Raw genomic sequence first — 15,194 nt, forward strand, 5'->3', positions numbered from 1 at the left:
GCCACAGATTGGCCAGCCCTGCTCTAGCATTGCTGGCAGGGGCTCATGGTAAATGTAGTCCAATTGGAGAGCACCAGTTCCGCCACCTCTGAATTCTACTCATGCACATCCACTGTCGGATTAAGACCTTTACTAAACAGTCTTGATTTTTTTTACAATTCCCAAACGTCATGAACGGTTGACCCGCTTCTTCGGAAGCACCAACCAACCAGGCCACTGCGATCACAGCACCTTCCAAAAACGCAGAGGACAGAGCTGGGGTGGGGTCTCGGCATCCAAGCCCGCAGCCCCATAGGCTCCAAGGGCAGGTGGGCATCCCAGTTTCCACCTGGGGCCCGCCAGAGGCCCTGACGACGGCCCAACGCGGAGCAGGTGGAAACCCCCCCTTGAGTTCCCAGCCGGCCGCGAAGCCAAAGGAGGTGGGGGGGGGGAGAAGCAAGTGTCCCAATCTTTGCCGCACCGGGGGAGGCCCGCAGCCAAGTCCGCCCCGGGCAGCAGCCACGGCCTTCCCTGCCACGGAAGAGGCCTCCCTGCAGACCCCGAGAGTGAGGCGGGGGAGAACCGCCACGGCGCGCCCTTCCGCTCTCCGCCTCCCGCTAACGGCGCACCGCGCCGGCGATTACCTCAGGGCGAGCTTCGCCACGCCTCCCGCAGGCCCGCAGCCACGAACCGAGCCGGCGCGCGAGCCTCTCCGTAGGCCGCGTCGGGTGGAAGCGGCGGCGTGTGTGTGATGTGGCGTCGCTCGCGTAGGCAGCGCCTGAGGAGACGGACGGAGGGAGGGAGGCTGGGCCCACCAAGCGCCGCCGCCGCCGCCACTCCGTGAGGAGCCTGTGGGTTGAAGTTCCCTCGGCGTCGCCCGCGCCAGCCCCGCTCCGCGCCTCTCGCCGCAGCCCGGCCTCCTCGCCTCAGCTGCCCCTCTCTCCCGGCCTCTGACACGCGTCGGCAGCCTATCAAAGGCGCTGTTCGCACGAGACGTCGCAGTCGCAGAGTACTCTGTGTGTGTGGAGGGGTGTTTCTACCCACCGGGGTGACCGGGGCCCTCCGCTTTCTGCACCGCGTTCCCGCCTTTTTCGCAGTCACCCCCAACCCACCCCGTTTCTCCATTGACTATAATGCAGCTAGGAAAATATCGGGGTTTCCCGGGGAGGGGGGAGAACCCGAATCCCAACACCGTATCGGTGCAGTCCCCCCCCCCCACACACACACACACAAGAATCCCTCATGAGGAAGCCGGCCAATATTTTTATTTGTGTCACAGTGAGGGGCAGTATTTAAATTGTGTGACTAAATAAATTAAGATTTAAATGCATAGACTGCCCGCTGTGCTGAAGCGGATTCAGGGCATGGAATAACACATGTTCAGCAATACAAGTACTAACATCCATTCTAAAAAATCAGCCCATGAGTGTAGAACAAGAGGGTGGGGTGCAATGCAAGAGGGAGGCCATTTAGATGTTGATGTGGCAAAAAATCCCGATTTTTGTGTGTGTGCATACCCCTGGTTACAAGCTACTACAACACTCAGAACAGTGGAACCCACAGGACTTAACAAAATGCCTGGGAGGAAGGGTGCCAGTCCCTATCCCCCCCCCCCCTGCAAATGGCTCATCTCCAGGCAAAGGCATCAGTTCCCCTGGAGAAAATGGCTGCTTTGGAGAGTGGACTTTGGGATGCCAGCCTCCAAGCGGGACCCTAGGGACCCCCCAGTTTTACAACTCATCTCCCAATTAAAGAGATCAGTTCCCCTGGAGAAAAAGGCTGCTTTGGAGAGTGGACTTTGGGATGCCAGCCTCCAAGTGGGACCTAGGGACCCCCCAGTTTTACAACTCATCTCCCAATTAAAGAGATCAGTTCCCCTGGAGAAAAAGGCTACTTTGGAGGAAGGACACCATAGCATTATGCAACACTAAGGTCCCTCCCCACCCTAAATCTTCCCCACTCCTGTCTCCAGCTGAAAAGTCTCCAAGTATTTCCCAACCCAGAGCTGGCAACCCTCCCTGGAAGATAGTAAGGGAGGTTGATAGAAAACGGTACATGGGTGGGTGTGAACTTCATGACTGAGTTCTCCCTCATATTTATCCTCACAACAACCCTGTGAGTAGGGCTGCCAGCTCTGGATTAGGAAATACCTGGAGCCTTTGGGGGTGGAGCTGGAAGTGGGCATTTCCAACAGGTGTGGCCAGCTGAGGGTTTCTAAGTTGAGGCCAACTAGGTTCCTCACTCTCAGGTAGAAAGATTGACCCATGCTGAACAGGGAATAAGCTGATATTTTACTGCCTGCCATCTAGTTATGTTATTCTGTTATGTTTTAGGGCAGGGGTAGTCAAACTGTGGCCCTCCAGATGTCCATGAACTACAATTCCCATGAGCCCCTGCCAGCAGGGGCTCATGGGAATTGTAGTCCATGGACATCTGGAGGGCCGTAGTTTGACTACCCCTGTAGGGGTATTTTAGGGAATTTTATTGTATTTTATTGATCTTGTAAACTGCCGTGAGACATTTGAGAGCGGCGGAATATAAATATAAATAAAGATGTTATCTTATGTTCTCCCCAAAGCCAGGGTATAAGGGACTACTGTCCTTGTTCTTTCCAAGTGAATTTGGAACCTTCACTGTTCTTGCCGAAATGTGCATAAGTGTGAAATGTTTCTAAGCATACATGGGACAGTATATCATGGCGCCAATACTTGTGGGGATGGGAGTTAGAAACATGTGCCTACTGTTTATGTGATAGGCATTTGCCATGGGAAACACTGGCATCATGCCCGCATCGCACAGCAGACTGGATGTTGTGTAAAATAATTCTTAGCTATTTTTGCATGGTCAGCTTCTGAACTCCACTTGGGAGGGTAGGGGAGGATCCCCATGACAGCTGCAACAATATGGAGAGTCAGCCATGCAATCACATAACAAAATGATTTTTACCTATATTCAATGGCTATTCAAACATGGACTTGAGGAGCCATAGGAAAAATTCGCCTTGCCACATGGCTAATTCATTCTTGGATGAATTAATCGACTGTTTCTTAGTCATCAGTCATGATTTGTGTTCATTACCTGGTACAGAAGGCCCTGAGCCTTCTGTACCAGGTAATGAACATAAATCATTGTAAAAGTTATTTTATGATTCACATGTGGGCTTAATGGGTTGCTAATTGCCAGGTGGGGCCTGAATATTTCCCAGAATTTATAACTGCTGTCCAAACAAGAGAGATCAGTTTCCCTGAATAAACAATGGCTGCTACTAGAGAGTATATGGTTTGGCAGGCTTTTTCAACCAGGGTTTCGTAAAATCCTGGGGTTTCTTGACAGCCCTGGGTGGGTTTCCTGAATGCACGGGAGTTAATTAATTTTTCATATATTTTAAAACGTTAAACATTTATCAGGTGATATGACCATATAGGCCCATGTTGACCAGCCTCCCCTCCCAAAATGGCCAATGATGGGCCTGGAGGGGCACCATGTGGGCGTGTCTACAACTATGTTCCCTAATCATGATCTACACAATCACGCCACTTCTGGAATTTCTCGAACCCTGTTTCAGAGGCTTCTTAATGGTAAAAAAGTTGAGAAAGGCTGCTCTATTGTATTACATTCCACTGAGGCCCCTCTCCAAACCCCATTTTCTCCAACTTCTACCCCAAATCTCCAGGAATTTCCCAACCCAGAGTTGGCAACTGTACTTAATAGATTTTAAAGAAAGCAACCAAGTCGATGAGCATACCAAGCTTTTCTCTGGAATTTAATGTATCAGTGTTAGCAGTTACTTTATTTATATTTGCTTTCATTGTGTTTCTTATTATTTTAGTTACATCATAAGCTGTCTTGAGTTCCACAAGGGAGAAATGTTTAAAATAAATATCATTTAAGGAAAGTAGATTTACTGAACTATGGCACAGCCTGCTCAGCAACAACTGGTCTACGCCTCAGGGCAATGCTAAGGTTTGGTCTATTCTCCCAGGAAAACAAGGGAATAATGCAATGGCAGCGAGCTGTGGTGATAGAATGGACTATAATTTTAAGGTAGATTCAGGTGGTTAGCCGTGTTGGTCTGAAGCAGCAGAACAAATTTAGAGTCCAGCGGCACCTTTGACCAACAGATAATAAAACTGGACTCTAAATCTGTTCTATAATGTTAAGGGTGCAGGTGAGGGTATTTAACTCAAACAGACTCTCAATATGAGACAGTCCATCTTCAAAAAAAGTTTACCCACGAGGTTGCCAAGTCTGGATTGACATATACCTGGGGATTTTAGGGGCAGAGCTTGGGGAGGGGAGGGTCTGGGGTGAGAAGGAGCCTCTGTAGGATACAACGACATAGAATCTATCCTCCAAAGCAGTCATCTTTTCCATCTTTTCTTCATCATCAGGTGATCAGTTGTAATAGCGGGGGGGGGGGGGATCTCCAGGTGCCACCTGGAAATTGGCAAGCCCTTTATCCACGAGTTTTCCTTTTACTGTAAATAATGGTAATTTGTATGTGGATTTAAGATGTGTGTCGCGAGTGCTGTCAAGTGACAGACGGCTTATGGCTCCCCCCCCCCCCCCGTAAGAGGCTTTTGAGGCAAGGGAAGAGCAAAGGTGCTTTGTCATTCCCTTTCCCTGCAGAATCTTCCTTGCTAACCTCCCTTCCAAGCACTAGCCCTGCTTTGTTCCCACGTTCGGACGACACGGGGTGATCTACAACACTGCTTTCCCTCCCCAAACTTAAGGCAGCCGTCTCTTTTTTCTTTACGGCACTGGTAGTCTTTCTTTCAGGGTTTTCTTAAAGTCGATCACTTCCTTCCCAAGTCTGCCTGTGCCCTATATAGCTAGCCAGCCACCTGCCCACGTAATTGCCACTGAACTAGCAGCTGAGTTTTCAATGCAAACATGTCGCCATCTTCCTCCGCAGAGCCTTCTTTGGCAGTCTCTCCTCCAAATACTGACTCTGCTCACCTTCCTAGATCTGTTGAGATTGGGCTGTACCATGCCACCTTCCCTACCCCAGGATTGCCAAGGTGTATGAAAATATTTGGTCGTATCTCACAGCCATAAACCTTAAAACTGGCTATTTCTGTTGCCTTCAAAAGTCCATGCAAGATAGATAGATATTTATTATACAGTCAAAGGCCAGCAAGTCATAAGTTTCAAACGTCACAGATTTGGATAACAGTGTTAGAGAAATATAAAACTTTTTTTAGTATCAAAACCATAAAATCTTTAGGTGAGTTTAAAATTATATCATTTTTATCCTAGCCACGGATTCAAGCAGCGAGTTTTACATGCTGTAGCAAAAAACTTTGCTACCGGCGCTGTAAATTGCAGGTGAAAGTTCATGCAAAATTCCCCCTATAGCTGAGGCAGGTGCCCAATAATTCTGCTTCTCAGAAAATGCCTGCTATTCTTGTCTCTATAGTCAGACCACCCTTTCACCAGAACGAGGACGAAGCTAAAAATCTTCCTTCGAAATGTGCTAGTTTTCCACCTGTGGGAAGATGTTTGTCCCTGCCACAGTACAAACACAGTGGTCCAGTCCAAGAAGGACCATACCCCTTCCTATATATGTAATTCTTGTATTGTTTTGTCTCAATGAAAGACACAAACCTTTGGCACGTACTCAATTGCTGTACTAACATTAGTTTAGAAATGGACAGTTTGAGATAAATATTAACTCTGGGCATGTGTACATAAGACTAACATATCGCCTGAAGCAATTTCCACACAGTCTGTAGGTCAAGCACTGAGTTCAAAGTATGTGTGCCACATAGGGCTGCGACCTCTCGGGTGGGAAATAACGAGATTTTGGGGTGAAGGCTGCGGAAGGTAGGACTAAGGGATTCTATTCCCATAGAATCCATCCGGTCCCACCTGGAGGTTGGTAACATAACAACATACCATTATGAAGCAAACCGCTTGCAAACTAACTCTGCAAGTCTTCTGTTTGAGAATGCAGTTGCTACAGGCTTGTAAAACAGTAGCTAAATTTGCTTGCATAGCATTTTTGCTTGCTTGCTTTACTCCACCAGAACCTTCCAAATGATTGTAGCATCTGGACAGGTGGGAACATGGGATTATGCAATAAAATTGCTGTCCTACAAAGTGGAGAGTAATGTGGGTGTGTGTCTGGTTAACACAATACAGTTCCCTTCCCAGATTTCTCCAGAATGCAGCTCAATATTCCATAGGTTCATTGGGAAGCAAGCTGCATTGTAATATTTATTTATTTATTAATATCCCGGCACTATTTTTTGGGGGGGAGCTAAATATATATTTCTTCTGATGCCCCCTGTAGGATATTCTTCATATCCTTTTAAATCATCCAGTAGCAAGTACCCTATTCCTGACTTTCCAAAAATAAAAGCAGGGGAACGGGCAGCATAATCTTCCCCTAAACGTCTAACCTTCATGCTGCTCTACTTCTTTTGATGATGCTGCTTGATTAGCTATAATAACCCAGACAGGGTCTGGAGATCTCCCAGAATAGCAAATGATCCCCAGATGATGGAGATCAGTTCCCTTCCGTTGTCACTTCCAAGATTCACGTTACTGGAGGGGGAACACGAGGCTATTAAACTTCATCCGTTCGTTCATTTATTCATTCATTCCTTCATTCCTTCATTTTCTCTTTCTCTCACACACTGACAGTGCTGATTAAGTCTCCAGCAATTGAAATAGAAATAATTTCTCCTCAACGGTCATCAATGTTCCCTGGCAACAAGATTGTCCCCATTTGGCTTGCCTAGGCATGAACAATAACCCCATTTTCCAGATTACAGTCGGAGGCCAAAATGCTGTTTGGGCATAAAATCGTAAAGCAACCATCAATCAGTTCCCTGGAAATGACATTTTTGTTGTTGTTGTTGTTGTTGCACTGGTAACACATTGGTACACTGTTCACGTTGACCAGATTACACAGGTAAATTTGCAAGTGTATTTTGTGATCAACACATACAGTTCATGTCGACTCCTGTTTCCAGGTTATTCATACAGCGGACTGCCTCCCAACTCCCCCCACCCCAGGCTAGAAACATTAAATAAACTAGCAATAATCTTTTTACAGTTTTGCAACTAGAATAAATTAATCTTGGAATTCAAGTGTATGTTCTGCAAACCAGTTCTCACTACGTAGAAAGTGAAAAGCAACCAACAGTAAAACTTCCCCTGCTGTTATCACTTCTTAAAATACACATAAGAAGGAAGTACTGCTCGAGATAACTGGGGCAAATTATCTTCATTGCACAATTCACCTTGCTTAAAAAAGTTACACGGACACCTAAGCCCTGTTCACATGTTACAGTGAATGCACTTAACAACCCTGCATGTACTTGTTCACAGTGTTCACTGCACAAATGAACCTGGGGACCAGAATCTGGATAAATGCAGGGGTTGAAATCTCACATTCAGCGGCACATGCTTTGAACACAACAGGAAAATTACTCAGCATGTGTGTAAAGACAAGCGAACCAGACAGCAGCACCATTTGAAATCCACCTAGCTGATCAACAAGTCACATAAGATTATTGTAATACAAAGTCAGTATAATAGACTGAGACATTTCTGCCCTCCCTTGCCTTGGGTTGCCAGCTGTGGATTGAGACACTCTTGGGGATTTTGGGATGGGGGTCTTGGGATGTTAGGGAAGGATTTCAGGGGTATAATACTGTAGAGTCCATCTTCCAAAGCAGCTGTTTTCTCCACATAAATTGATTTCTGTTGCCTGGAGATCCATTGTAATCTCAGGAGATCTCCAGACATCAACTGGAGGTTGGCAACTCTTTAAATATCTGGTCTGATAAAGAGTTCTGGAGAATTCAAAAACTTACATGCTGTTTTGTGTCATTTTATTTGGTCCTAGTAAGTTCTTAAGTGGCTTTGACTGGACGTTCCTGCAAATGAAATTTTTTTGCACATAAGCAAATCAGCAAGTTAATCAACTGTTAAATTTAATCCTTCTGGTCCTCAAGACGTAAGTGAATATATGAAGGAATAAGATGATCTTCACTGGGTCTTGAGAGAAGGTATATGTAGACTTGCCAACCTCCAGGTGGGGCCTGGAGAACTGCTGTTACAACTTACCTCCTTACAATAGAGATCAGTTCCCCTGAAGAAACTGACTGCTTAGAGGTTAGCCTCCATTTGTACCCTGCTGAGGTTCCTTCCTTCTCAGGCTCCACCCCCAACATCTCCAGGTATTTCCAAGCCAGAGTTGGCAACCCAAATGAGAGAGGCGCTCAAGGAGAGTCATTATTACAAATGACCTCTATTCCCTAGATATTTGTATCTCTTAAGTTATTTGTACATTGTTGAATACAGATTTGTATCTCAAGGACAACTCTATAAAATAGAATCCTAGAGTTGGAAGGGGCTAGACAAGCCAACTAGTCCAGCCCCCTGCTCAGTGCAGGATCAGCCTAAAGCATCCCAGACAAGGATCTGTCCAGCCGCTGTTTAAAGACTGCCAAATGTTTTTGGATTCCATTGTTGTATTATACTTCTAAAAGGGGGAAAGCCCCAGGTGTTCTGGATATTGGTATGGTGCCCTTTCAGAGACCTGCTTGTAGAAATGAACAATACAATAGAATACAAAAATACTACATGAAATGGTAACCAACAAAAATGATTTGAATAAAGTAGTTGAAACCATTCCAATCCATAATCAACAGCCAATAAAACCTCAGCACCATAAAAAGGAGCATTACACGCATAAAACACGAAACAACCACAGAAAAAGGGCCAGGGCTTGAATATCAACTAGCAACTAAAATATGGGCTAAACAATATTCCATAAAATATTATTGAAATAAAGCCCTTTTGCATGTTCAGGTGTTTCTGAAGTTCAGCGTTTGACTACAATGCTCACATCTTCTTTCCACAGATCACCCACTTATTTCGGCATGCTATAAACATATGGCATACATACCCTTAAGCAAGCCCAGAATCACCTTTTGAGTTTTGATCTTTTGTTGCCTTAGGGCAGGGATGGCCAACTTCTTGGGGCAGGAAGATGGAAAGAGACTCCACATTCCAGAAGCTAAGGGGGAGGGTGTGGTGATTCAACAGTCGGCATATCTGCTCTGCTTACCAATAGCGAACAGTTTTGACTGATGTGCCACAAGTCAATGCCTGAGAGAGTGCCATTCTAGAAGATTTGCCACCGTATATACCTAGAAGCTTTCTTCCCTCCTATGTTTTAGGAGAGATGTTCCCAACCTTATTGAGTATGCAGGCACATCTGGAATATAAGAGCAGGTAATGGGCATCACAACCCAAAGTGGCCGCCATGGGAGCTGGGTCTTCCACGCTCTTCCTTCCCTTAAGTGCCTTATCTGCATTGTGTTCCCAGCACAGAGGAACACGCTAAAAGCCATTTTGAGCTTTGGACTAATTAAACAGGAATCTTAGTTAATATAACTGTAGCCATGCTTATGTTGGGAGTGGAAAGGAGTCCACGTTTGGAAGAATAACTCTTGATTTCTTAGCCATACAGACCTTATGTCTGTACCAGCCTTATGAAAACACTATTGAATAATTATCAGGATAATTATGATGCTGGGAATTGTGAATCTGCTTTTGAGCCACCAAATCAAACAAACACGTTTGTGAGAAATGTCAGTTCTGCTGGTTTGCCAATTCAATTATGATCCAGGTTTGCTTTCAATAAAAGCTGGAAGCAAAATTACGTAATATAACCAAGGAAGAAGGTCTTATACCTGGAGTGAATACTCAAAGGCAGCAATTGCCGAGGTTTTCTTTGAGACAGGACTCTCCGCAGCTCAGCCCCAGAATATGGTACATGTGTACAGTGCCTTTTCATCATAAATTAGCAACTAAAGACAGGTTCACACAGTAGGATTTGGAAGGAAGTTTTGTTAGATCAGAGTCTGCTTGTGGCGAGGGGTGGTCTAGAAATTGGAAGGAAGGAAGGAAGGAAGGAAGGAAGGAAGGAAGGAAGGAAGGAAGGAAGGAAGGAAGGAAGGAAGGAAGGAAGGAAGGAAGGAAGGAAGGAAGGATTTTTTACTTGTTTTAAATGTCACTTTCCGATCAAGACACAGACCTTTAAAAAATTGTTGGAACAAGAAGCACACCCTGTAAAAGCAAACAATGCATATTTACAACGAGCAAGTTCATGCATTTCAAAATAGGACTTTTACAACCTAATCTGGAAACTGAAAAGTTGTAAGATGACATTCCACTCATTATACAGAGGCAAACGTGGGTGTAACCTCCATAGGAAGCTATACGCCCCTCACATATGCCACATGCTTTTGTGGCATTCACACCACCCATTTTAAGGTGTGCACCTAAGTATATTGGAAGAAGGGAAATGTAATGTGCAGAATGGTATTGAATCAGATCAGCATCATCACTAGTAGAACCAACCCCATCAAGTACATTCTTCAAAGTGGATTCGGGAGGAGGGGAGAATTCTGTCTACTACACACAAGCAATTGGAGGAGGAGGAGAATTGAAACTCCTTCCACAGTTGAACTATAGCTTAGGCTTCCTTAAAAAAAAAAAAGAGGAAGGATAAGAACTGTTTTTTTGTACCCCACTGTATACTAGCTGAAGGAGTCTCAAGGTGGCTTACAATCCCCACCGCAGCCCACTGTGAGGTAGAAAGAGCTCTGAGAGAACTCTGACTGGCCCAAGGTCATCCAGCTGGCTGCATGTAGAGGAGCAGGGAATCAAACCCAGTTCTCCAGATTAGAGGTTGCTGTTCTTAACTACTAATCCAAACTGGCTCTCAAAGACCGTTTATGCACTGGGAACTTCACTGCCCCAGCTCCCATGCAGGAGCACTAATTGGAGGCAGATGAGGTGCACCAGGCCAAAAGCTCCCCCATGTGGTTGCAGGAAGAGGTGGGCCAACCTGCCACGACTAAAACTCCGGCCTGCAGCCCAGCATGAAACCTCCAGTGCATAAACGGTCAAAGGGAGGCAAGTAATTCTTTTGGGGAGACACAGTTGTAGACTCCCCCTTGCCTCCAATGGCTCTAAGACACTCCAAGATAAATAATAATAATATTTTAATATCCCCCTCTTCTGCATCACTCAGGGCGGGTAACAACATAAGAATTATATACAAATTAAAAACAGGTCCAGTCCTTTTAACGCCCCTTAAAATAATTGTGTGGCCGGTGTTACTTCTGCCATGTCCAAAGCAAACACAGCCGTTAGAAATACTTTCAGCCGCATCTATACTCTGTGCGTATGGCCCATCATCAACTTATTGTTTATCAGCAAAACCTAGTTATGTCTAATGCAAAAAGATTGGCCCTAGTACGGATCACAAAATCCACACAATGAGACCAGTCATGGACTATGACAGAGGCTTCTTCGAATCTAAGGGAATGCTGAGATTTGCATGCAAATCGTATTATTTTTTTAAACCAGAAGTTGGCGCACCACCAGCAATCTTTACACATGTGTGGCCACTGGGGGGAAATTGACTGGAGTGCAGGCAACTTGCTGGAGCAGTGCATGCTAAGATGCCCGTTTTGAGATCTTCCATGAACTTCAGCTGGGGAAGGAGATGGTAGCAACCAGGAGGAACGAGGACGGAATAGAATGGTATTCCGCCACTCCTGGATTCTTTGCAGGCCTCTTACATTTACAGTTCACTTTTCATGTGTGTACATTCTGACTCATAAGCACAAACGTAGGTGTCATTCAGTGTAAGTAAGCCTACAGGGAGGCTGGGGGGAAAGCCTAACATTTACACTGGAGTGTAAACTGGCAATGTCTAAGCAGGAAAGAGATTTGGAGGGTATGGTGCACAAGGCATTGAAAATGTCAACTCAGTAATCAAGAGAAAGGAAAATCTAAGGCAAGGGATGATTAGGAAAGCATCTGAGAGTAAGACATGGTATTTGAGAATAAGACATGCTGGGTGACTTTGGCCCTGTTGCACACATTCAGCCTAACCTGCCTCACAGGGCTGTTTTGTGCATATAATATGGAGAAGAGAATGATGACTGTGGCTTTGAGTCCCCCTTAGGGAGAAAGATGGGATATAAATGAATATCATGCCTTGGCCTATCATTTACTTTTCTGGTCTCTCCATCTCAGAAAGGAAAAAGGTAGAGAAAGAAAACTGCAGAAGAGGACAATCAAAGTGATCAAAGGGTTAAGCACCCCCTCTTTGGTTTTCTAGTTTTGAAAAAGAACGGGGAAGCATGACAGAGGCTTAGAAAAATATGCATGGCATGAAGAAAGTGACATTGAGGTCGTTGTGGGTGGGCAGGTAGTTGTGAGTGTCCTGCATTGTGCAGGGGGTTGGACTAGATGACCCTGGAGGTCCCAACTCTATGATTCTACAAAGCGTTGGTGTTTTTCACTGCCCAAAGGAGTCTCAAAGCAGCTTATGATCACCTTTCCTTCTCCTCACAACAGACACCCTATGAGGTAGGTGGGGCTGAAAGAGCTCTGACAGGACTGCTCTATGAGAACAGCTCTAACAGGACTGTGACCGGCCCAAAGTCACCCAACTGGCCGCAAGGGCAGGAGAATCCACCACTCCCCACCACAACATCTAGGTCAGGGGTAGTCAACCTGTGGTCCTCCAGATGTCCATGGACTACAATTCCCATGAGCCCCTGCCAGCAAATTCTGGCAGGGGGTAATGGGAATTGTAGTCCATGGACATCTGGAGGACCACAGGTTGACTACCCCTGATCTAGGTGGCTCCAGTGAAGAGATGTTTTGCTGTTCTCTTATGAATGAAACGAGGATCGCCCAACAACATTGACCCCCAGGGCATAATTCAGGATGGACAGAAGACAGTACAGCTTTGCTTCCCTAGTAGTAAACCCTGGAATCCACATCTACAATACTTGGGGACCGTCAGCTGCTTGTTCAGAAATTTAGGAGAAATGCACGGGCTAAGTTGTTGGCTATTTAGCAGTGCTAACTAAATGACATCATCAGAGGCAGAGGCAAAATGTCACAGAATAGCCCGTGCCAGGGTGGGGGAAAGAGCTCTGCCCTCCCTTGAAGCATCTGGCTGCCCCTGAGAGAAACAGGATGTTGGGCCCAGAAGGATTTTTGGAAAGATCTAGCAGAGCTGCTCTTATCATCAGAAGGACATCTCCACTTCACTGGGGGGGGATCTACTCTGTATCCCCAAGGGTCCTTATAGTGAACAAATGCCCATCCCGCCCATCATAACTGTAAGCAATTTGCTAGGCACTTCTGTATATATAGTGGCCGTATTCTATGACAGCGAGCCCTGAGCCAGGATTTCCGAGCAGAGATGAAGACTTTCCAAGGAAGCTGTTTTGTCATAAACTAAAAGACTGTTTCCCAAAGGCTCCCGTTGGCCTGGGTGGAAAATGAGTAACTTAAAAATTGCTACTGGACTCTGATTTTATTGTTCTACTTCAGACCAACACGGCTACTCATTTGAATCTGTCCTTAACAATTCCCGTTGGTGGATTTTAAAGGAACAGTAAATAACTTTTGAGAGACACTGATGGGGCTTCTGGAAGCTATGGAAAACCCAGTGAAAAGCAAAACTAGTTAGAAAATATGTTAAAGGCTTAAGAAACAAACAAGAAACCGTCTCTGGTTCTCGCTTCTCCTTTTGCATGGGCAAGCAGGGAGAAAAACGAGTCCCCAAAGGTTCTGGGTGCATTTGATGCATTAGGAATCGCTGAAGATTAAGCAAATGGAGTGGCTAAGAGTGTTGAGGAGGGTCTGGGAGTCCCAGGGAGGTTAGAATCCTCCCTCTACCACCAAAGCTTGCTGGCTGATCTTGGGCCAGCCGCCCACTCTCAGCCTGTCCTACCTCGCAGGGTTGTGGAGAAGATAAAACGAAGGAGAACAACTCCCCTAGCCGCTTGGAGGGGGCGCATTTGTGGGGAAATAAATAAGCAGCATCTCGACAATAAAATAAAGTCTCAGGGGGCAGCTCCGGCCTTCGCCAAGGGAACAAATGGGTCCCCCCAGTCATTATTTGGGTGCCCGGGACTGGTTTCGGTTCCGAAGGACGAAAGTTCTCCTGAGCCGGTGCAGAGCGCCCGGCCTTCTCCGCGGAGCGTCCACCCTTTTTTTTTTGGAGGGCTTCCGGGGCGGAGGGCGCCGTTTCCAAAGGCAGACTAGACACACGCACACCCACCCCAGCCCCCCAGCCCACGAAGCGCTGCCTTCCTCGACCCTTCCCAGTCTGGACCACGGACCTGCCTCTGGCCAGAAGGAAAGGCGACAGCAAGCGGGAGCCGGACAGAGGGAGCCCGGTCGGCGTGGCAGACCCCCGCCCCATTGTGTCGACTTCCTGCAGATCGCCGCGCCAGAGGCACAAAAGCCGGGCTGGGTTGGCGAGGGGAAGAGGGGACCCCCGCCCGCTCCCAGGCGCCTTTCTCTCTCCCCCCCCCCCGCCTCCAGGAACAAAAGGCTCGCTCGCTTTCTCTCTCTCTCGCCGGGGAAGCGCGACGGGCGGCTTACGTGAGGTCCGCGAGGGCTGGCTGGCTCCCAGCGGAGCTGCGCCTTGCTCCCCATCCCGCGCAGCCGGGCGCTCGCTGCGTGGCGCTCCCGGGCTCGAGTGGCGGAGAGGAGAAGCGGAGGGGCACCTGAACGCCTCGCGCCGCCAGACGCCCCGCCCTGGAGGAAAGTCATTTTTGAGGGGAGGGGAGGGGGGGATGTACAGGGAAACGATTCACTGGCAGGCTTCTGCAGAGCAAGTGGGGATTAATTTTTTTTTTATTATTATAATTAGACACGGAGCGCGTTTTCCCCCTCCCCCCCTTTTGAGATGGAAATGTGGATTTTGTGTGTGTGCGAGCGAGCGCCTGCACTGTGCTCGCCGCTCAAAGCATCTTTCTTTGCTCATTCCCTAGTCCTTACGTTGCTTGGTTGTTTTTCTTTTTCGCGGGGGCTGGGGGGTGGGGAGATGCACATGCTGCCTCCTCTGCTCGAAATAGCTAAATTGAAAAGGCACAAATATTATACATTATTTTCCCCCCCCCGATGGAAACAGCTAAAAAAAAAAAGAGACACAGATATTATACATTATCCCCCACACACACTTGAATAATTGAATCATAGAGTTGGAAGGGACATCCTGGGTCATCTAGTCCAACCCCCTGCACTATGCAGGACACTCACATCCCTATCGCTCATCCACTGTAAGCTGCCACCCCCTTGAGCCTTCACAGAATCAGCCTCTCCGTCAGATGGCTATCCAGCCTCTGTTTTAAAATTTCCAAAGATGGAGA

The 15,194-nt window shown here is 46.9% G+C and overlaps 1 protein-coding gene across 3 annotated transcripts in view; it reads right to left on the minus strand.

Moving 5' to 3' along the window:
* GNE (glucosamine (UDP-N-acetyl)-2-epimerase/N-acetylmannosamine kinase) overlaps positions 1-14,587 on the minus strand; it is a 56,851-nt gene extending 42,264 nt beyond the window's left edge. The window contains exon 1 of one of the 3 annotated variants that reach the window (XM_077345579.1): positions 14,425-14,587. In XM_077345579.1, coding sequence (XP_077201694.1) covers positions 14,425-14,478 — 54 coding nt within the window. In that variant the 5' untranslated portion in view covers positions 14,479-14,587. Of the gene's footprint in view, positions 1-460; positions 572-623; positions 867-14,424 lie in introns of those variants that run through there. The other 2 variants (XM_077345582.1, XM_077345583.1) reach the window with 2 other exon arrangements.
* Positions 14,588-15,194: the final 607 nt, after the last annotated feature.

Source organism: Paroedura picta, chromosome 7, assembly GCF_049243985.1.
Source record: "Paroedura picta isolate Pp20150507F chromosome 7, Ppicta_v3.0, whole genome shotgun sequence".
In the NCBI taxonomy this organism is placed as follows: domain Eukaryota; kingdom Metazoa; phylum Chordata; class Lepidosauria; order Squamata; family Gekkonidae; genus Paroedura; species Paroedura picta.